Source organism: Trematomus bernacchii, unplaced genomic scaffold (assembly GCF_902827165.1).
Source record: "Trematomus bernacchii unplaced genomic scaffold, fTreBer1.1, whole genome shotgun sequence".
NCBI lineage: Eukaryota > Metazoa > Chordata > Actinopteri > Perciformes > Nototheniidae > Trematomus > Trematomus bernacchii.
The window spans coordinates 5168200-5191279 of NW_022987720.1; the positions used below are offsets into that span (position 1 = coordinate 5168200).

General features: G+C 43.3%; 3 protein-coding genes and 2 non-coding genes across 8 annotated transcripts in view; all 5 read right to left on the minus strand.

The window, feature by feature from the left end:
• Positions 1–2088: 2088 nt before the first annotated feature.
• On the minus strand, positions 2089–5126 carry LOC117493205. The gene is made up of 4 exons (XM_034143659.1): positions 4609–5126; positions 4323–4511; positions 3419–3903; positions 2089–3315 (listed from the first exon to the last, which is right to left on the minus strand). Exons 1-4 carry the CDS (start codon positions 5036–5038, stop codon positions 2830–2832), a joined length of 1590 nt encoding a protein of 529 aa, XP_033999550.1. The 5' UTR covers positions 5039–5126; the 3' UTR covers positions 2089–2829.
• LOC117493206 lies at positions 5064–10169 on the minus strand. 2 transcript variants are annotated; one of them, XM_034143661.1, is made up of 9 exons: positions 10120–10169; positions 7882–8197; positions 7312–7681; positions 7063–7138; positions 6533–6973; positions 6058–6420; positions 5755–5945; positions 5317–5654; positions 5064–5164 (listed from the first exon to the last, which is right to left on the minus strand). In XM_034143661.1, the coding sequence occupies exons 5-9, from the start codon at positions 6887–6889 to the stop codon at positions 5064–5066; spliced, it is 1350 nt and encodes a 449-aa protein (XP_033999552.1). In that variant the 5' UTR covers positions 6890–6973; positions 7063–7138; positions 7312–7681; positions 7882–8197; positions 10120–10169. The 2 variants fall into 2 exon arrangements, with proteins under 2 accessions (XP_033999552.1, XP_033999551.1); XM_034143660.1 differs by lacking the exon at positions 10120–10169 and adding an exon at positions 9857–9953.
• A 1245-nt stretch (positions 10170–11414) lies between these two features.
• LOC117493208 overlaps positions 11415–23080 on the minus strand; it is a 28098-nt gene continuing 16432 nt past the window's right edge. The window contains exons 4-7 of one of the 3 annotated variants that reach the window (XM_034143663.1): positions 12444–12728; positions 11970–12331; positions 11668–11858; positions 11415–11553 (exon numbers count right to left, since the gene is read on the minus strand). In XM_034143663.1, coding sequence (XP_033999554.1) covers positions 11543–11553; positions 11668–11858; positions 11970–12331; positions 12444–12506 — 627 coding nt within the window. In that variant the 5' untranslated portion in view covers positions 12507–12728 and the 3' untranslated portion in view covers positions 11415–11542. Of the gene's footprint in view, positions 11554–11667; positions 11859–11969; positions 12332–12443; positions 12867–23080 lie in introns of those variants that run through there. The other 2 variants (XM_034143664.1, XM_034143662.1) reach the window with 2 other exon arrangements.
• On the minus strand, positions 16622–16785 carry LOC117493667. Its single transcript, XR_004556983.1, has one exon. It is a non-coding gene; the product is annotated as a U1 spliceosomal RNA (small nuclear RNA).
• LOC117493679 lies at positions 22295–22458 on the minus strand. The gene has a single exon (XR_004556994.1). It is a non-coding gene; the product is annotated as a U1 spliceosomal RNA (small nuclear RNA).

The window sequence follows — 23080 nt, forward strand, 5'->3', positions numbered from 1 at the left end:
AGTGAAAATAATAAGAACGTTTTTCAAACATTTTAATTAAAGATCATTTCAGTTTCAATAGCTTTCATGTCATGTGACCCACATCAATACAGCATTGAATTACTACCCCGGATTTTTAGTCCACCTTCCATTTCATATGACTTATTAGAAATTCAGCAGTGACTCATTGGGAAGTTTCAATTTGTTCCCATACCTTCCATGTACTGTTACATCAAATGAATCTGCTTTAATTTGGATTATTTCAGTCACATCATATGGAAGCTATTGAAAACATCAGATAGTTAGACTTTTTTGTTTTTTAAATGCAGACTTTATCATGAAGATATTAATATAGAATAGAACATGAACTAAAATCAAATAAAGAGGCATAAACAAAAAAATTCTTATAAAAAATAAACAGTCACAAGTAGCCTATGCTGTATGCAACATGCCTTGTAGAAAACAATACATCTTGATTCAACAAACAGTCCCATAAACTGTAACTCAAACGTGGATCGTAGCATTAAACTATTCAAAATAACCATTCACATAAATATAATCCAAACATTTAGCTATAACCTGTGAGTTGCATCAATTAGTGACAAGATGCAGCTCCGCTAGCCCAAGTAGCCTACTTCTTGCCTCGCTGCCAGATTTGGGGAATTTCATCAGACCTTGATAGTGCATTGTCTACGGGGACTGTAGAAAGTTAAGCATTCTGATTTGACAAATGTCTACAGTCGGACACGTTACTCCATTGGACAGTGCGACTGTAGACTTCCAATCACATGGAAATCTGGAGTCCACAGTGACTGTGGAAAGTTAAGCTTTCTGATTTGACAAAGGTCTACAGTCGGACACGTAACTCCAAACTCTATTGGACAGTAGGCTACGACTGTAGACTTCCAATCACATGGATATCTGGAGACCCGACTGTAGACAACCAATCACATGTCAGCATGCAAATTCCCATCGAGCGTAGACAAACAGCAGCCAGAGACTGTGTTAGCGTGCAGTAATTACGAGAGAAAATAAGCACTTTATATTCACACTTTGTTTATACTGTGCAATTTGTCTTTTAATACTGCATAACAGTATCCCTTGTTGTCAAGTGACTTTTTTACACTGACTAGTCATCGTTGACTTGCTGGTTTATTGCTAGCACAAATTTGGGATGATATGAGGTTTCTTGTTTTTATCTGTCTTCATTAAAGTATATTTTTGTATATGTTCTTACTTTACCCGCCACATACTTCGGCAACAATTATTTTATTAAACATCTTTCGTGTTATTTATAACTTTTTAAACCTTGGCAATGGCCGTACGGACCAGGCCATATTACTGCTGGTTGCCGCTAGTTAATTGTCAGCATCGCTCAATGAAACCTCCATAAACAATGTTTTATATGCTTTGATGTTACCCACTACAGTTTAAGGTACACTTTGTCATTATCTGTTTAATCTAGTGTTAACCATTTAATTACTGCTTGTGTTCACTCTTTAATTGCCGGTAAATTAGACAGTACAACGTTGTCAGGTAACCAGTAGTTAACGCTAGTGATAGTTGAAAACTTGACGCTCAGTGAAATCTCTATTAATGTATTATTACCCTATTAATGTTTAGATTCTATTTGTTATACCCATTGCGGTAAAACTTGTCAAGATCCATTGTTATTTATTTAATCAATACATACATACCTTTCAAATTCTGCACTGTATTCCCCGTGTCTCTTTTGACCCGGCCTTAACATTGGCATGTTAATTATATTAACCTAAAATTATAGAGATACTGTAGTCCTACTTATGCCCCTTGATCTTCTATTTTGCACCCAAAAACAACCCATTACTCATGAATAAATAGGTAATTAACGCCTATAATAGAGAAATTAGAATATAACAATTGCACTGATTGCTCCATGTGTATTTTGTCACCAATATTATATTTGAGTTAGCACTGCCTCCACGGCTATGGTTATGGCATGATAAGAACTGCTCTGTATTCCTAAAGTTTTACCTTTCTGGCAAAATATTTAATTGATTCAGTATAAATGATGGCAACAGCAACAACATAAAGTAAGGTAAACACAGGTAAAAAAGCTGAAGTGGATACAAATCAGATGCATGGAACACATTCACTTTTGTATATCCCAGGATTTATTTGTTATCAGCTAGTATGAATCAAATGTTAGGGTATCAATTACTTCTTGTAAACTAACATTTATTGTTATACAAGTCAACAACAACGAGATCTCACTCAACTGCAGAAGAAGAACAGGAATGATCCAGCTATTGAACCCAGTTGGATTCTTTGGGACTTTTTCCTGAGCAAACATTCACCTTCATTGATTCAGTATAAAGGATGGCAACAGCAACAACATAAACTAAAGTAAACACAGGTAAAAAAGCTGAAGTGGATACAAATCAGATGTACAATTATGTACAGGAAGGCTGTGGCGCAGTGTGTTGGTGTTTGGATCAGGGGAGCACAGGTTCAAACCCCACTGCAGTCAGCATGTCGTTGTGTCCCTGGGCAAGACACTTCACCCCACAGTATTGATACTAAGTCGCTTTGGATAAAAGCATCTAACAAGTAACATGTAATGTACATACAACTATTTACATTAATGACGTACATATGAATGAAAACTATTTACAATATACATAAAATATAAAACTCAACATGAAAAATAAAAATGATAACACAGCAAGTTGAAAAACATTAAAATGACTATTCACAATATTGTCATTGCTCCAACGCGTCAACAACAGATGTGAAATCTTGGTAACTGCTGTACACTGTGTTCTTTTCCAGACCCTTTGACGGAGACATCATCTTCACAGGGCAGAAGACTTAGCGCCTGTACTTTTTGTGCCCCTGGGTGGGTTGGCCACAGCACGTGCACGACGGCAGCTTTTGAACCCGGGACACTTTGGCTCCTACTCCCGAGGGCTCGTCCATCCCCTTGCGCTTGTATAGCGTGGACCTTGCCCAGGATGAGGGAATGCATTCGAGAGTAGGGGGGACAGACACATCAACAGACGGGGTTGCCTGAATGGCAGGCAGTAAGGGCATTGAGGAGGGGCCAGCAATGGCTGGGGTTGGCTGACTGGCAGGCAGGATGGGGCCTGGGAAAAGGGAGGGCACAGGTCTAGCGATGGTACTGGTGGCAGGCAGTATGGGACGTCCAGCAATGGCAGGCACGATGGGCCTTGTGGAGGGGCCAGGAATCGCCCGGGTTGCTGTGGATGGAGAGGGGGAGGGCAAAGGTCTGGGGGCTGGGGTTGGTGGCCGTGGCAGTGACACAGGTGGCAGTGATGTCTGACTGCAGGCATCTTCCTGTTAAAGAAATGACATGGAAAATGTGGTAAGTTGAAATGGATACATTGACCACTGATACAGTGCATTTTAATTTCATTCTAGAAGACACCAAGTAACTTACAAAAGCGGGCGGGTTGACAGTGGAGGTTTCGTCTGTGACGAGTGTGATGTGGGGCAGGATGGCATCCAGCACATTGTCTCCCTCGCAATGCGACTCCCCGTCGCTCTGGTACGCCTCGTCTGCCTCGGGATCTGGAGTGGGCTGCCCGGGCTGAACCACCTCCTCGTCTGGACCGGGGCCATCGTGGATGATGTCCTCCAGTGAAAATGGGCCAGATTCAGATTCACCAGTGCTCTGGCTGAAAAGGTACTCCAACCCCAGCAGCTCGTGGGAATCCACCTCAGCGGGGGCCCGGAGATTCTCCTCCACAGTCTCTCCAAACAGCTGCTGACAGCGGGTGTTGAGGCGGTGGATGAGAGGCGCCGAGTAGGTCCTGTGACGCCGTCCCTTGCCACCAAACACTGCGTCAGAGCTTCTGTTGCAGTTCCACCGTGCGATGCCACTTATCAGGTAAACCTGATATGGCCGTGCTGCACAATGGGGACCTGAGAAGAGGAGGGCAGCAGAGTAACGGAAAGCTTTTATTGTTGTGTAAATGTTAGTGTGTTATTGTTTACACCAAATCCATCATTAGATGCAACAAAAAAGAAAGAGATGGGCAGGCAACGTGTGACATCTACAGATCAGCTTAGATATTTTGGTTATTACCGAGCTTGGGAAATGCTTATCTGCAACCTGGAATAACACGTAGAACAATTTTGAAGCGTACCATATATGTATGCATAGGCCAATTGAAATGATTACTGTTCTCCTATTTTACATGTTCTATTTGAAGAGGATTCATTTGCTTTTAATTCTAACTGCTTTCCTGCTCCTACGCTTTTGGAATTGTACTTTTATTGCTTTTTATTATTAGACGTGTATATTATTGTTATTATTAATTAAAGCGACTACACTTGTGTACCTGGGATCATGTGAGGCAGAGACTTGTGGAATCCCTCCAGGCTGTTGCTTCCACCTAGACTTTTGTAGTAGGGCAGGTCCACACCGTTGATAGTTGTGGTACGGGCCACCCTATACATGTTCATGCCTGGTTGATCCTGGATGCACTCAAGGTGTCTCTGCTGCCCTACCCACATCTCATCAATGGCTCCTGTAAAAGGCACATATACATACAGTTTGTTATTCTCACTTTATATGCTACATCATCTGTATTGAAGCTGCAATAATGTTTTTGTATGAGATCATACCAGGTGTTTTAAAGAGGCTCACTCCACTCTGGTCCAGCCCAGCCGGGCCCTTCAGCTCCTCGATGGCCAGGTGGATGAGCAGGAACGTTTCCTGAGCTCCGAGTGTGACCCTCCGCACGTGATGTTGCAGCTGATCCCTGGTGACGTACAGGCGGACGACATCCTGTTCCGACACGGACCTGAATGTGTCCGGGTCCTTGGCTCTGACGGCCTTGATCAGCAGCTCGAGATCGGTGCGGTTGAACACGGCGTATTTGCTGTGCGAGTCTGTGCGTACGGCTGCGTCAAACCGGTGAATCCAGTGAAAGATGTCCAGACGCACAACCATACCACCGTCGAACCACTCCTGGAACATTGTCTCGGCAGATGTAGGGCCCTGAGGGACCGGTTGATTGGCCAGCCGGAACCTTTCCATGACTCCACGGCACATGGGTTGCAGCTTCTGTGCAGACTCCTCACAAGTCAGCACAAAAGAAACAATCTGGGAGTACTCGTTGCCGATGCTGGTAAGCCACTCGGCTGAGCCACGTCACTGCCCAGACAGCTTCTTCACCACCTGAAATGTATTTAAAATAAATGAATTATTATTATTATTATTTAAAGGAAGCACAATGTGGTAGATTGTAATTATATGTAACATCATCATTTGTGTGATAATTTTATGTGATTTGCATCATACAGTAAAGAATTATGTTTTGATTTACATACTTTCTTGGTGGAATCCATTTTCATCACCGTGCCAAAAGTGGAGAGGATCTGGCTCCGGTAATCCTGCACATTGTTCGCCTCTGCCAGCAGGAAGACATGGCGCAAGAGCCGCGCTGTGGGGAGCTGTTTTTGGGCAGGTGGAGCCTGTAATGTCTGCCTCATTGCAGAGACGATCCCTCCGGGTGCAGCTATGGTCACGAGGAGTGTGGTGTACAGGTCCTTGTGATGGAGGTACTCCTCGACGTGATTCTCCTGTACAATGCCGCCACACCTTCTCCATAGTGTTCCCTTCAGTCCTGTCCCTCAGAAGGCGCACGACATTCCAGTCTACGCCACGCCTGTAAGTAGAGTCACAATTGATATGTGACAACTTTCACATTTTTTTGAAATGCACACACATTATAGCATGTTAAAGTATAGAATGTGAAATAAACACACATGGTGGTAAGGATGGCAGGAAAGATGGCTTGGTGAGCCTGGCTGAGCTGGGATAGGATGGCGTTATCCCACGCAAGCCACCGGCCCACTGAAACACCCTCTTTGATCCTGGCTGCCTTTGTACAGGGTCCGCAGGACAGCACCTCTGTGATCACTGTGTACCAGCCGGACACATCACAGATGAGACGTACCTATAAAATACACAGGGAAATCAAAATGAAGGCCAGCATAAAACGTTCAGTACCCATTTCATACATAGAAACACATTTTCAACGGTATAGTAATGTCAGAGAGAATTGATACCTTGGAGTGGTAGCCAGACTTTGAGAGGTGCACATTTTTCCCACTGCCGACACAGTTATCTCCCTGCGGACACTTGAGCGAGTACCTCCACACTCCAACGGGGCGCCACACAAAGACCCGGCTCCTGAAGAACAATTGCGGAATAGGCAGACCACCCCCGACAAAGCCAGGAGGTTCCGGGGGATAAAACCACATCCGGTCAGACTTCATCACTCGTCGCCTCTTGATCTGACCTCTGATGTCCTTGTACGTGTGAACGGGGGTAAACAGCCCTCTCTCTGTGTCCTCTTTGAGCCAGGATATGTCGGCAGATGGGATGCCACCAGCGTTCTCCCACAAACACACCCAGCCCTCTAGATCCACCTGTAACACGCAAAACATGGAATACATTAGAGACTTATAGGGTAAGAATTTATGGTATAACATTATTCAATTAAGTAATTAAGCAATTTTCCACTAGTACAACTATCTTTACTTCTGCGTCACTCGGGTGAGATGCCATCGGAAGGTCACAAGCCGTGGATGTCGAAGTGGACATATTTGGGTCAGCAGGGGCCGCAGGCTGCACAGGAGTGACTTCCGGGGTTTTTGGATGGCCAGCAGAGGTTTTGTGCCTCGATGTTGGCTTCTTTGCCTTCACAGCAGCAGTAGCAGGCCGGACAGTAGGAGCAGGCTGGACAGCAGCAGTAGCAACATCTTCAGGCCGAGTGACCTCTGTTTCTTTGGGATGGCCAGCAGAGGTTTTATGCCCAGATGCATGCTTTTTTGCAGCAGGCCGGGCGGCGGCGGCAGTAGCAGCAGGCCGGGCAGCAGTTTCAGGCTGGACAGACATCAGGAAGGAGAGCAGCAGCTTCGGGCCCGACAGCAGTGCCTCCAGGTCCGTAAGCAGTTGCTTTGGGCCTTTTCTTGATCATATCTAAAACATTTACCAAACAAAGCACATTTGAATTAGGATTATTGTTTTTGAACATGTTTTCCTTCATATATTAACTGTGTCTCACTTGCCTTCTTCCACAGCCTGGCTCACAGCTACCAGTTCAGCATCGTCCCCTGGCCACGAGGATGAGTCCAGCGTGCTCGTCTGAGGTTAGTGAAAACAAATGTAATGTAATGATAATTTGATGCCAGTTTTTAATTACCAAAATAAAACAGCACATTTAGCAGGAGTGCTGATATTGATATGACAGTATGATGTGACCATGATTTTCAACTCTTCCTGTGTGATAACACAGGAATAATCAATTAAACACTTACTTGTTCCTTGTCCATGATGTATTTACGGAACCTCTTCAACTGCACGTTGGTAATTTGGGTCACTGGTGTGCGCAACCACTTGCTCACAGACCTGTATGCTTTCCCTATCCTTTCCCTCTGGACACCACTGACTTTCTCAGGGCTGTCCTTTTGGGATTGGTACTGGCCATAGAGTTCCCACATCTCCTGAAAGGTGCTGTTCTCAAACCCCTTTTGGCCGTAGATCCACCTGTCCACATTGGCCTCGAGGAGACAGGAGACTTATGGGAAGCTCTCTCCGTATTCTGTGAGAAAGTCTTTAACCCACCGGCACCCCACATCTCCCTTCCGGTGTGGGTCTTCCACTTCTAGTTTGTGCTTATCAAGCAGACTGCAATAATAAACATACATTTTAGTGTCTTCATCATAAGAGCACTGCAATTGTGATGAGGAGAAAAGGAACTTTGTAAAGATGAATACGAAACTTTTATAATAGGCATAAACACAACTTATATATATTCATTTTAAGCGTGACAACAAAATGGTATTTAAACGCTTAGCAAACAATTGTATTAAATATAATATACTTACAACGTTATGTAGCCCACGTCATTTGCCACTAGCCAGTGAAACGGTGCATTCACATACTGGCAAATGGCAAGACCAGCTTTCCCAGGCACTGCTGGCGTGAGGGCCTAGGGGTACCTTTGGCTCGAAGGAGCTTCTCTGCTTTGGCCATGGCCTTGCTGAGCAGCTCCACCGGAGGTGTGGGAAAAGCCTTTCGCTTTTCCCCATACAAACGGGCCTCTTTTGATGGCACCGCAACAGCCTGTTGTCGATCCCCTGGAGCTTGGGGATTCAGGATGCGGAGAAGTGGTGTCGCCATCTCTGCTTCTCACTGTAATGCCTGACAGCATAGACAAAAACAACATACATAACTTGTATACCAAAAAATGTTAGTTTACAAGAGGTAATTGATACCCTAACATTGCTTTATACCAGATAGATAGATACTTTAACTATCCCAAATTGGGAAATTCTTATGTTAGCACTGTGTCAGGCATTAAAACAGTGGAATAAAGTATTGACACAATATCATTTGAATAAAATAAACAGCAAATAATATAGGCTACAAGTATAAACACATCAACAGTAGAGAAGACATATGTCACAAATAATACCTATTTTTTACTGTTGATATGTTTATACTTATACTTGATATTATTATGTAAAGTATAGGTATCAACGTGTAGTATATGTATGTATTGCTACAAATTGCTAATTGTTAATCGATCGCTGTTTCTCTAAGCTCGATGGAGATTAGATTTGAATATCGGACAGACCGCCCACTCCAAACACTCCATTGGACAGTACGACTGTAGACTTCCAATCACATGCGAGTACAGTGACTGTAGACAGTTAACCTGTTAAGCACCAAGCCTGTTTTTCATGTTTCAGGCTCGAAAATGACATGCCCAAAACAAATGACTACAACTTAACTTCTAAAAGGGTTATATGAATAATTTCTTTTATCAAAGCAAGTTTACATCTGTGAGTTGGATGTAGAAGTGTCAGAATCAATACAGATGTTTTTTATTTTAAAGAAAATTCAGATTTTACATAGTAAAAAACTGTAAATTATAGTGTCCGTCCAAAAATTATTTTTTACTTATAGTGAAAACTACCCTTGGATGATGGGTTAGTAGACTAAAAGCTTTAGGAATCCAAAGTACAACATATAATAAGTACCCTGTATCAAGATTGATGCAAAACAAGTGACATTTGACCTTTTTAGAGAGGTTTAGCCAAAACCACTCCACCTCTGAGGTGATTTGGGTGAAAATGTTTTTTTTTCCATATCTCTGGCCCCCCTTGGTTGATTTGGATGGTTGACACCTCTTTCTGACCGTTAGAGCCAATATAATCGAAGGGGGAGGCCCCCACACACACTCGTTGTGAAAACAAACGGTGGGGGCTTCCCGCATGCAGGTTTGCACCAGAGTGAAACGATCTCTCGCTCTGACATTTGGAAACGAAAAAGCAGTTTTATTGCTTATGGATTATCAGAAATCATTTCAAAGAGGACACCGACACATTGGATTAACCTATGGATTAACTGCAGCATCGTTTTAATGCCATTGAAGACCAGTTTTGACCAAGGTAAGCCATGTTAGCGTTTCTAGCTACCTAGCACCACATGTTTTGATGTACGTTTTCGTTTATAGCGTCGCAAATGTTTATCACTGAGTGTTGAGGTGGGCACCAAACGATTCTGTGTCTCCAGGAGATGCTAATCGAGGGGTTGGCTGTGCATCTAGGATAAGTAATAAGGGAGTTATGAGTGAGTTTAGGTGCAGTGATAGGTTACATTATTTCGCTCGTGGCTAATTCAGAGGCTGTATCGCACGATGGAACTGCGACAGGAGCTCCAGCTATTGAACCCAGTTGGATTCTTTGGGACTTTTTCTGAGCAAACATTCACCTTCATTGATTCAGTATTAAGGATGGCAACAGCAACAACATAAACACAGGTAAAAAAGCTCAAGTGGATACAAATCAGATGTACCATTCGCACAGGGAGGCTGTGGCACAGTGCTTTGGTGTTGGGATCAGGGGAGCACAGGTTCAAACCCCACTGCCGTCAGCATGTCGTTGTGTCCCTGGGCAAGACACTTCACCCCACAGTATTGAGTATGTAAGTTGCTTTGGATAAAAGCGTAACGTAAAAGTATTTACAATATACATAATGAATATAAAAGTCAACATGAAAAATCAAAATGATAACACAGCAAGTTGAAAAACATTGAAATGACTATTTACAATATTTACATAGCAACAGGTCATTGCTCCAACGCGTCAACAGCTGCAAAATGTTGGTAGCTGCTGTAGACAGTGTTCTTCTCCAGACCCTTTGAAGAAGACATCATTTTGACTGGGCAGAAGACTTTACGCCTGTACTTTTTATGCCCCTGGGTGGGTTGGCCACAGCATGTGCACGTGGGCAGCTTTTGAACCCGGGGCACTTTGTGTCCTACTCCCGAGGGCTCGTCTGCCGCCTTACGCTTGTAAAGTGTGGACCTCGCCCAGGATGAGGGAATGCACTCTGTAGGCATTGTCAGGGGGACGGACACACCCAGACAGGAGGGGCCAGCAATGGCTGGGCTTGGCTGACTGGCAGGCGGCAGGATGGGGCCAGGGAAAAGGGAGGGCACGGGTGGTCTGGCGACGGTGCTGGTGGCAGGCAGTATGGGACATCCAGCAGGCACGATGGGCCTCGTGGAGGGGCCAGCAATCGCCCAGGTTGCTGCTGCGGATGGAGAGGGGGAGGGCAAAGGTCTGGGGGCTGGGGTCGGTCTTACCGGCCGTGACACAGGTGGCGGCAGTGATGACGGAGGCAGGATCATGTCCCTCCTTCCCTTCAACAATTTGGTCCCTGTCGTGCTGGGTGTCGGCACGTACTGCATCAGGGGGTAGTCTGGTGGAGGGAGGACTGCTGGCTGGTGGGGCTGGAGGCAAGTCGGCAGAGGAAACCGAAGTGGTTTTTGATAGCATCGCCGGCTGATTTGTGGCACGCAGGTTGAGGAGGCGCTCTTGAGCTCGGATAAAGTCCCGCACCGTCTTAATGTTTATTTTTGGCAGAGGGAAGCCAGCTTTGCTAAGGATCGGGTCGTCCACCAAAAGCCGGTGCTGGATCCTCTCGTACGCCTTTAAGACGGTGGTCTTCTCGGGGCTCGTGCGCGAACCCTGCGGCGACTTCAGCCACAGCAGTTTGACCAGCGTGTACATTAGCCTATTGTTCTGCGCGCTAATGTCTTGCTGTGCCGGTGCATAGCGAATGCCCATCTTCACACGCTGTATGACGGCAGCATCAACCAGGTTGTGGCGCTTAGTGCGGCAGTACAGGGTGTTGCCCCAGTGCGTCCTGTATAGCTCGTTGAACTGCTGCTGCCGTTTGTCGTGGTCCTCCACTTTAGTCCAGGCAGCCAGGATCGCGTTCCTCTGCTCTGTGACGAGGGACAGCTTGTCCTCTACGAGCCCAATGTCCACCAGCAGTGAGCAGAACCTCTCCAAGTTTGGGTAGCCGGGAAGAGGGTTTTGACTGCAGGCATCCTCCTGTTAAGGAAATGACATGGAAAATACAGGTTCTTGCGCTGGAGGTACTCCTCAACATGGTTCTCCTGTACCTGCCGCCACACCTTCTCCATAGTGTTCCCTTCGGTCCTGTCCCTGAAAAGGCGCACCACATTCCTGTCTACGCCACGCCTGTAAGTAGAGTCACAATTGATATGGTAAGGTTGATTTGAGTGAAAACATTTTGTAAATGCACACATTATAGCATGTTATAGTATAGTTTGGTATAGAATGTGAAATACACACATGGTGGTAAGCACGGCAGGAAAGATGGCTTGGTGAGCCTCGCTGAGCTGGGACAAGATGGCGTTATCCCACGCAAGCCACCGGCCCACTGAAACACCCTCTTTGCTCCTGGCTGCCTTGGTACAGGGTCCGCAGGACAGGACTTCTGTGATGACTGTGTACCAACAGGACACATCGCAGATGAGACGTACCTATAAAATACACATGGAAATCAAAAGGAAGGCCAGCATAAAACGTTCAGTGCCCATTTCATACATAGAAACACATTTTCAACTGTATAGTAATGTCAGAGAATTGATAACTTGGAGTGGTAGCCAGACTTTGAGAGGTGCACATTTCTTCCACTGCCGACACAGTTCTCTCCCCGCGGACACTTGATCGAGTACCTCCAAACGCCGACAGGGCGCCACACAAAGACCCGGCTCCTGAAGAACAATTGCGGAGTAGGCAGACCACCCCCGACAAAGCCAGGAGGTTCCGGGGGATAAAACCACATCCGGTCAGACTTCATCACTCGTCGCCTCTTGATCTGACCTCTGATGTCCTTGTACGTCTGAACGGGGGTAAACAGCCCTCTCTCTGTGTCCTCTTTGAGCCAGGATATGTCGGCAGATGGGATGCCACCAGCGTTCTCCCACAAACGCACCCAGCCCTCTAGATCCACCTGTAACACGCAAAACATGGAATACATTAGAGACTTATAGGGTAAGAATTTATGGTATAACATTATTCAATGAAGTAATTAAGCAACTTTCCACTAGAACAACTATCTTTACTTCTGCGTCACTCGGGTGAGATGCCATCGGAAGGTCACAAGCCGTGGATGTCGAAGTGGACATATCTGGGTCAGCAGGGGCCGCAGGCTGCACAGGAGTGACTTCCGGGGTTTTTGGATGGCCAGCAGAGGTTTTGTGCCTCGATGTTGGCTTCTTTGCCTTCACAGCAGCAGTAGCAGGCCAGACAGTAGGAGCAGGCTGGACAGCAGCAGTAGCAACATCTTCAGGCCGAGTGACCTCTGTTTCTTTGGGATGGCCAGCAGAGGTTTTATGCCCAGATGTATGCTTTTTTGCAGCAGGCCGGGCGGCGGCGGCAGTAGCAGCAGGCCAGCAGTTTCAGGCTGGACAGACATCAGGAAGGAGAGCAGCAGCTTCGGGCCCGACAGCAGTGCCTCCAGGTCGGTAAGCAGTTGCTTTGGGCCTTTTCTTGATCATATCTAAAAATGTACCAAACAAAGCACATTTGAATTAGGATTATTATTTTTGAACATGTTTTCCTTCATATATTAACTGTGTCTCACTTGCCTTCTTTCACAGCCTGGCTCACAGCTACCAGTTCAGCATCATCCCCTGGCCACGAGGATGAGTCCAGCGTGCGCGTCTACATTTGTTTTCACTAACCTCAATGTAATGATAATTTGATGCCAGTTTTTAATTACCAAAATAAAACAGCACATTTAGCAGGAGTGCTGATATTGATATGACAGTATGATGTGACCATGATTTTCAACTCTTCCTGTGTGATAACACAGGAATAATCAATTAAACACTTACTTGTTCCTTGTCCATGATGTATTTACGGAACCTCTTCAACTGCACGTTGGTAATTTGGGTCACTGGTGTGCGCAACCACTTGCTCACAGACCTGTATGCTTTCCCTATCCTTTCCCTCTGGACACCACTGACTTTCTCAGGGCTGTCCTTTTGGGATTGGTACTGGCCATAGAGTTCCCACATCTCCTGAAAGGTGCTGTTCTCAAACCCCTTTTGGCCGTAGATCCACCTGTCCACATTGGCCTCGAGGAGACAGGAGACTTATGGGAAGCTCTCTCCGTATTCTGTGAGAAAGTCTTTAACCCACCGGCTCCCCACATCTCCCTTCCGGTGTGGGTCTTCCACTTCTAGTTTGTGCTTATCAAGCAGACTGCAATAATAAACATACATTTTAGTGTCTTCATCATAAGAGCACTGCAATTGTGATGAGGAGAAAAGGAACTTTGTAAAGATGAATACTAAACTTTTATAATAGGCATAAACACAACTTATATATATTCATTTTAAGCGTGACAACAAAATGGTATTTAAACGCTTAGCAAACAATTGTATTAAATATAATATACTTACAACGTTATGTAGCCCACGTCATTTGCCACTAGCCAGTGAAACGGTGCATTCACATACTGGCAAATGGCAAGACCAGCTTTCCCAGGCACTGCTGGCGTGAGGGCCTAGGGGTACCTTTGGCTCGAAGGAGCTTCTCTGCTTTGGCCATGGCCTTGCTGAGCAGCTCCACCGGAGGTGTGGGAAAAGCCTTTCGCTTTTCCCCATACAAACGGGCCTCTTTTGATGGCACCGCAACAGCCTGTTGTCGATCCCCTGGAGCTTGGGGATTCAGGATGCGGAGAAGTGGTGTCGCCATCTCTGCTTCTCACTGTAATGCCTGACAGCATAGACAAAAACAACATACATAACTTGTATACCAAAAAATGTTAGTTTACAAGAGGTAATTGATACCCTAACATTGCTTTATACCAGATAGATAGATACTTTAACTATCCCAAATTGGGAAATTCTTATGTTAGCACTGTGTCAGGCATTAAAACGGTGGAATAAAGTATTGACACAATATCATTTGAATAAAATAAACAGCAAATAATATAGGCTATAAGTATAAACGTGCAGTATAAACACATCAACAGTAGAGAAGACATATGTCACAAATAATACCTATTTTTTACTGTTGATATGTTTATACTTATACTTGATATTATTATGTAAAGTATAGGTATCAACGTGTAGTATATGTATGTATTGCTACAAATTGCTAATTGTTAATCGATCGCTGTTTCTCTAAGCTCGATGGAGATTAGATTTGAATATCGGACAGACCGCCCACTCCAAACACTCCATTGGACAGTACGACTGTAGACTTCCAATCACATGCGAGTACAGTGACTGTAGACAGTTAACCTGTTAAGCACCAAGCCTATTTTTCATGTTTCAGGCTCGAAAATGACATGCCCAAAACAAATGACTACAACTTAACTTCTAAAAGGGTTATATGAATAATTTCTTTTATCAAAGCAAGTTTACATCTGTGAGTTGGATGTAGAAGTGTCAGAATCAATACAGATGTTTTTTATTTTAAAGAAAATTCAGATTTTACATAGTAAAAAACTGTAAATTATAGTGTCCGTCCAAAAATTATTTTTTACTTAGTGAAAACTACCCTTGGATGATGGGACTAAAAGCTTTAGGAATCCAAAGTACAACATATAATAAGTACCCTGTATCAAGATTGATGCAAAACAAGTGACATTTGACCTTTTTAGAGAGGTTTAGCCAAAACCACTCCACCTCTGAGGTGATTTGGGTGAAAATGTTTTTTTTCCATATCTCTGGCCCCCCTTGGTTGATTTGGATGGTTGACACCTCTTTCTGACCGTTAGAGCCAATATAATCGAAGGGGGAGGCCCCCACACACACTCGTTGTGAAAACAAACGGTGGGGGCTTCCCGCATGCAGGTTTGCACCAGAGTGAAGCGATCTCTCGCTCTGACATTTGGAAACGAAAAAGCAGTTTTATTGCTTATGGATTATCAGAAATCATTTCAAAGAGGACACCGACACATTGGATTAACCTATGGATTAACTGCAGCATCGTTTTAATGCCATTGAAGACCAGTTTTGACCAAGGTAAGCCATGTTAGCGTTTCTAGCTACCTAGCACCACATGTTTTGATGTACGTTTTCGTTTATAGCGTCGCAAATGTTTATCACTGAGTGTTGAGGTGGGCACCAAACGATTCTGTGTCTCCAGGAGATGCTAATCGAGGGGTTGGCTGTGCATCTAGGATAAGTAATAAGGGAGTTATGAGTGAGTTTAGGTGCAGTGATAGGTTACATTATTTCGCTCGTGGCTAATTCAGAGGCTGAGTGTTAGCATTGTGGGGTTTTTTTGGAGAAAAAAAATTAAAAAGATCAGTTAGCTGAGTTTCTTCCCGTTACATGGATATAAAACATTCATAGTTTATTAAATATTAAGATTCCTTAGACGTTGTTTCCTGCAAATGACGCGTTTATCCGCCTGGTACCGGGGGGGGCGGTGCGTAACAGGTTAAGCCTTCCGATTTGCCAAATGTCTACAGTCTCCATTGGACAGTACGACTGCAGACTTCCAATCGGATGGAAATGACTGTAGACATTTGTCGAATCAGAAGGCTTAACTGTCTACAGTGACTGTAGACTTTGCACTACCGTAGACTCGACCTCGTACAGGAACGCTTTCGTAGGGAGACAACTATGTGCTGTTTTCCATGCCAAATCCTTATGGGCGTTTAAAAGGAATGGCGAGTTTACATTTTTCCATACTTGCAGGCATTTTTTTTCTGGAAATGTGCCTATTGGTGTTAGGCTTGTAGTCAGAGGTAAGAGGCTTTTTTCAACACAACTTCTGTTCAAAAAGCCTACAGAAGATTTGTCTAAGACGGCTCACTTAAAGAGGGTCACAGCTCTGCCATACAATGCTGGCCTAGTCTCTGCATGGGGGATGTTCAGAGGGGCTCTTTTGCCTATACCAGAAATAAACTTTTTTAGTAAAGTGTGTCCAGAGGCTATTGTTCTTTTCAGATAACACAGCATTTGGAATCTGTGTTAAAAATAGGGCTTCCAGTTTAACCCCCACGTCTGGAACTGCTCTCCCTCCTTTTCTAATGGTTTATACATGATCTCTCTTTTTAAGTACTCCTGATGCGAACCCCAGATAAATTGAAAAATGGATCTTCTCAAGGTTGTTTGAAAGGCTCTTGGTACAGGCAGGGTGGCTGCTAGATGAGTCAGTGATGCAAGGATCTCCACCTTAATGACAAGGATTTTCCCAGTAAATGTAAGGGCCCTATCTTCCCACCTAAGGAGTTTCCCTTTAATTGCTGGGATATTTTTGTCATTTTACAAGTTATCAGGGGAGAGCGCGAACGCAGTCCCCCACTACCACAAATTATGCAATCGAGATTCCCACATTTGAGGAATTCGCAGAGGTCAGCTCGACCGGTGTGCAATGGCCAAGCCTCGCCCTGGGTGAACCACCTTCTTGATCATGGTATCTCCCTTGCCAGGTAAGTATGAGTTGTACACATCGGACACAGGCAGCTCATTCACACACATGATACACTGAATAATGGTGCTGCAAATATAGAGACTACCAAAAACAAAGACATATAAAAAGGGGAGGATTATCTACAGGGAATTTAACACAAAATACTGTCTTTTCTACGTAAAATGACAAAGATCTTTACATTTAACTTGGATATATATCAGGGGCATATCCCATGATGCAATGCTGCATTTCCATATCAAAAGACAACTAAAAATCACTAGTTGTATCAATTTTACTCCAACAATTGAGAAACAATCAACCAGTAAGTTTAGATAAATCAAGAATATATAATACTGTATTGAAAAGTTGTTCTATTCACGTTTATAATTTAGAGAAAATGCAAAAAACACATGTCCCACATTTACAACCCCCACCCCCTCAACTCACATTGCAAACACTTCCTCTCTGTTTGCTGCTGGTGGCAGGCAACTGACATTCTGGTACTGCCATCTAGTGGTCTGGAGTGGTAACAATGATGGTTCTGCAAATATAAAGGCAACGCATTAACACAAACAGCAGCCTCCAAAATAAACCCATCTTTCTAACAGTTTAAACAATAACTAAACATGTGTTAATATACATGAAATGATGATTCAATTACAAGCACTGAGTAAATGCATTCACAAATCAATAATTTGATGCGTAAGAGCTTTTTTCAATTTAACAAAGATAAAAACGAGATAATTAGTTATTGAGGCCAAGAAGTAATGAACAAAAGACAGCGCTCAGTTTTAATCAGTAATATTATAAATAATGAATAAAAGCCAGACACCTGGATGTAGTCATGGACTTGGACCAGCATTTTAACAGCCACATTAAGGTACAAACAAAGTCAGCCTCCTACCATCTTAATAATGTATAAAGTCCGAATGAGGATTTGGAAATACTGGTCGATGCATTTGACTGAAGACTTGATTACTAATAATTGTTTATCGCAGGTCTTAGAAAGAAAATTGCTCAACAGCTGCAGCTGATTCAGGACGCTGCTGCTCGAGTCCTCACTAACAAGAGAATGGATCACATCACTGCCATTTGAAATCTTTACACTGGCCTTAATATGTGAGAAATCTTCGTTTTCTTGGACCTTGATGTGAAGTTAAGATTTTTGATAAGCTTTAGGTATTGCAATTTCACACGTGTACAAAAGTATAGCTTAATTTCAACTGATGAGGGCTATGTGAATACATGTAAGCGATGTGATGCAAGTAGCTCTTGGCCACTTTCATTTTTTGAAAGTAGCTCTCAGATGAAGAAAGGTTGGAGACCCCTGGTGTAGAGGGTCTTAAAAATCTTCGGAAAAAATATTTTAAAACTGCTTTCAGAGCCAAAATATACAATCTATTCAAATCATTTCAAAAGATTTCAGGAGCATTATTAGTCTGGCCTGCTCAATTGCCTTCATCATATCAAACGGACACACCGTTCTGGCCCAATAGTGATCAGAGTGACAAAAAGTCCACCTAGCTCCCAATAGACTCCCCATGTTAAATTTGACCGGAACTTTCTTCAGAACAGAGAGAAGCCAACTTTAGACAAACAATAGGGCGATCAAGAGAAGAGAGAGAGGGCGATCAAGAGAAGAGAGAGAGGGCGATCAAGAGAAGAGAGAGAGGGTGATCAAGAGAGAGAGAGAGGGCGATCAAGAGAAGAGAGAGGGCGATCAAGAGAAGAGAGAGAGGGTGATCAAGAGAAGAGAGAGAGGGTGATCAAGAGAAGAGACAGAGGGCGATCAAGAGAAGAGTGAGAGGGTGATCAAGAGAAGAGAGAGAGGGCGATCAAGAGAAGAGCGAGAGGGCGATCAAGAGAAGAGAGAGAGGGCGAGCAAGAGAAGAGAGAGGGCGATCAAGAGAAGAGAGAGAGGGCGATAGAAGATTGAGGCCCCGGCTCCACGAGGACAAATACGGCAAAACGCATCGGAGAAACGCAAATGCAACCGCAAAAAACCTTCCGTCCCCACGCAATATACACCGGATTGTGTCAAGCTCCACGAGACGGCTCCGTTTACATCCAAACGCTGGAAAAGCTACAGTACATATGCCGAACCTGTACGTGGCGCTGTAACTTCCTCCACAAAAGCAGCAACTTCCTCCACAAAATCAGCGAAGAAGAATGGTTGTCATGGCTGCACTTCTGTGTATTCTCCGCGGTGGGGGCCGACAGAACCGGGCAGAGTTTTTCGCCGGTCAGCGTGTGTTAAAGTTTAAATCTTCCGGACAAAATTATAAAAGTGCCGGTCAAAGGTCTTCATTGTTATTTATTGAGCTTTAAACAAATGAATAACGACTATATAATGATATATAATCATCAAATACACAGAGCCTGTCTCTTTTTCCTCTCTTCTCACAGCGTCAGTGTCTGTCTCATGCAGCAGCTGATCCTGTAATGAGTGACCCGACAGTAAAAATGAACATATTTATAACTAGTTTAGGTAGTTTGAGAGGTAATTAAAATAGCTAAGGGGTGATGATCTGACTTGAACTGTGTGTTTTGCTCCCGCTGCATCACAGCGGCAGGAGCTGCGTGTCTCCGTCCTGTCAGATTAGACTTCACTCGCGTTTATGTCCATATCGAGATAAAGATAAATAATCTGAATTCAAGGAGGAGCTCCTGTAGATGTTGCACAAAGAACTGTAGCATGGTCAGTAGCGACTGGAACACGATAGCAACCCTGCGGGGGAGAGGCGGGGCTATAAAAACGAATGACCGTATAGGCGACTCCACGGCCCCGTTGGACCCCCCAGAGCGCTCTGTTCCCAGATCTATCCACCTTTGGACCCGTTGTCGTTTGCGGGGTCTGTTTCTACGTTTCCCTTACGGCGTCGTGGAGCTTAGAGGGCTATACGCATGAGAAATATGCGGATTCAACCAGTTTTCGTCCTCGTGGAGCCGGGGCCTCAGAGGGTGATCAAGAGAAGAGAGAGGGCGATCAAGAGAAGAGAGAGTAATGTAAACTCCTAGGTTGCGGTCGAATACTCCAAAAAAAACAGCTCCTAAATTCTAACCCTATCGTCTATTCCTTGACCTCGGAGTGAAACGTCATGGGGTTAAGGGATAATGGATAGGAGAATTCAAAAGGATTTAGGAGAAGAGACTGCGGTACTTTAGAGAATCCGACTGCACTTTCACTATCCGACGTGTTTATGATGCGCCAGCGGAGGTCATAAATGTGCGCCTGCTGCGGTGGGGAAACTATGGAAACTACAGTTTTCTATACAGCGGACTACAACAGGGATGTTTAATAAGAACGAGGGACTACTGTAAACTCTGCACCGTGCTCTGATGCTGTTGTTTTATGCTTTATGAACGGGGACAACAGAGAAACATATTCTTCATGACCAAAGTTGGAATTGAAATAAAAAAGGAAAGTGAAACTTATGCTCGTCACCCTCTCCCTCCGGTCCACATTAATACAAATTATCCCAATACGTATGATTGTATGAACTATGAAAAGATCTTAAAAGCAATACAAATGTATTTATTATAAACGTTAGTCCTTAACATCTATCACTGTGTATATCACCATTCAAACATCTTTTTAAAAGTTGAACAAACCCCACACAGCTCAGTAAAGACTGTGAAATGTTGACTTTATTTGATAATTTCAGTAAAAACTAACGTTCATATTTCTCTTTTTGATTATAATACTGATGAACGTTCAAAACAAAGCACTTTGGCAATTTACCACATACGTTTTAAAATGCTTAATAAGCACCGAACTTTCATGATATCATTTCTCGTTCATAATCGATTGTTTCCGTGAAGGGCCGACTGTTGTGTGACGGCAAATGCCGCGGTCGCAAGGCATTGTGGGGCAGCATTTTCTCCTCTCCTGTCGGTTAGGGAGGTCCAGTGGTTCCTAAGCTAAAGGAGGTTATAAAGGAAGTTTGAAACCTCCTTTCCTTTTAATTTAGAGAATTCGAACGGCACTTATCATGGCTGCCACTGAGGGACTTCCGGGTCATTTCACTCCGTTAGGAAGGTTCCTAAGCTAAATGGACTATTCGACCGCAACCCTAATGTAGTACAACTCCTATGAAAATGTTCAAAAAGTGCTCAAGCTTCACATGTGTGCTAACATTCCAGCCGTGAAGACATCTACGGGACAGTTTTGAGATTTCTTCAAATGCCGTTGCCATGGCAACACAATGCTCAGCATGAAACACGGTTTTCTCATAACTTCAGTGAAAATGCTCGAAATGGCCCAAAACTTCACAGGTTTGGTAACGATGCAGCCATCAACACATCTAAGCGTATTATGGGGTGTCATCAAACGCCGTTGCCATGGCGACAGATAATTCACCATCAAGTTAGTTCAAAAGTTTGCAGTTCAAATATTCTGCTGCTTTCCAAAGCCTTTTTACTTTCTTTTCTCATCTTAATACAAATGAATTCACTACTACTTACATCTGATATTTAACTCCTTCAGCCTATTTTCAGCTGCAGAAACCATTCAACTATTACATTATTCAGCTATTTCAGGACATCAAGGCTATACATGTTGTTTATACCTTTTTTTAAACCTTTTCTTTTAAATATTAAGCTTTTTCTGCATTTTTGTAGCTAAAAGCAGCTACCATTCAGCTAATAACATATTCAGCTTTTCTGCATTTTCAGCTAAATTCAGCCATAAATGTTCACAGTTTACAGCATTCGCATGCATTTTCTAGTTGCCATTGCTTTTTAACACAACTATTTATATCTTATCCTTGTATTTCTAACCCGTCTTGTCCTATTTTGGATTGTTTTAGTGAGTGTTCTCCTGGCTTTTTAATTAATTTCCCAAAATGTATTTAAATTAAGTGTAATATATATGGTTCCTTTTGCACTACGTCCTAATGCTTTTAAAGTATTTTTGTCAAGCTCTTTGAGTTGCATGCTGTTGAAATGTGCTCTTAAATACACTTCCTGCCATAAAATAAACAACTTCTTGCAGCTTTTTCTGGGACAATACTTTCCAGCTCCGACAACAAGATTTATACACATTGTAATAAAGTAAAAAAAAACATGTTGATACACTCGTGGAAAGAATATGACCATTTACCCACAATAAAGATGTAGGGATATTTCCTGGAAGTACTGCAATTACAGTTAGATGCGATTGGACAAAACAAGTCCCCATACAACTCTAGGTTCCAAAAATCGACATATTAAACGGTCAGAGCATGCGTAAATGCCAAGTGAGTATTTTTCTGAAAAGGTTTATATTTAAAAATATTTTGGATAATTATTTTTACAAGAGCAGGAACTCTCCTCAGAATTTAAAATATATTTTTGTTTAAATTATATATGTGTGAGTGAATATTAATAACATTATAACTGAACCTGCTACTGGCAGCTCAGACTTTTTACAATTTTTATTCCCACTTTTACTGACGATTCAATTTAGTAAAACTCACAACCCTCTTACAGTTACATTGCTTCTCAAAATGCCAGTGTTGCAGACTTTTAAGAATATTTTTGTCATTTTACAAGTTATCAGGGGAGAGCGCGAACGCAGTCCCCCACTACCACAAATTATGCAATCGAGATTCCCACATTTGAGGAATTCGCAGAGGTCAGCTCGACCGGTGTGCAATGGCCAAGCCTCGCCCTGGGTGAACCACCTTCTTGATCATGGTATCTCCCTTGCCAGGTAAGTATGAGTTGTACACATCGGACACAGGCAGCTCATTCACACACATGATACACTGAATAATGGTGCTGCAAATATAGAGACTACCAAAAACAAAGACATAAAAAGAGGAGGATTATCTACAGGGAATTTAACACAAAATACTGTCTTTTGTACGTAAGATGACAAAGATCTTTACATTTAACTTGGATATAACAGGGGTATATCCCATGATGCAATGCTGTATTTCCATATGAAAAGACAACAAACAAAGCACTACTTGTATCAATTTTACTCCAACAATTGAGAAACAATCAACCGGTAAGTTTAGATAAATCGAGAATATATAATACTGTATTGAAAAGTTGTTCTATTCACGTTTATAATTTAGAGAAAATGCAAAAAACACATGTCTCTCTTTCCTCCCCCCCCCTCCCCCTCAACTCACATTTCAAACACTTCCTCTCTTTGTTTGCTGCTGGTGGCGGGCAACTGACATTCTGGTACTGCCACCTAGTGGTCTGGAGTGGTAACAATGCTGGTTCTGTAAATATAGAGGCAACACATTAACACAAACAGCAGCCTCCAAAATAAACCCATCTTTCTAACAGTTTAAACAATAACTAAACATGTGTTAATATACATGAACTG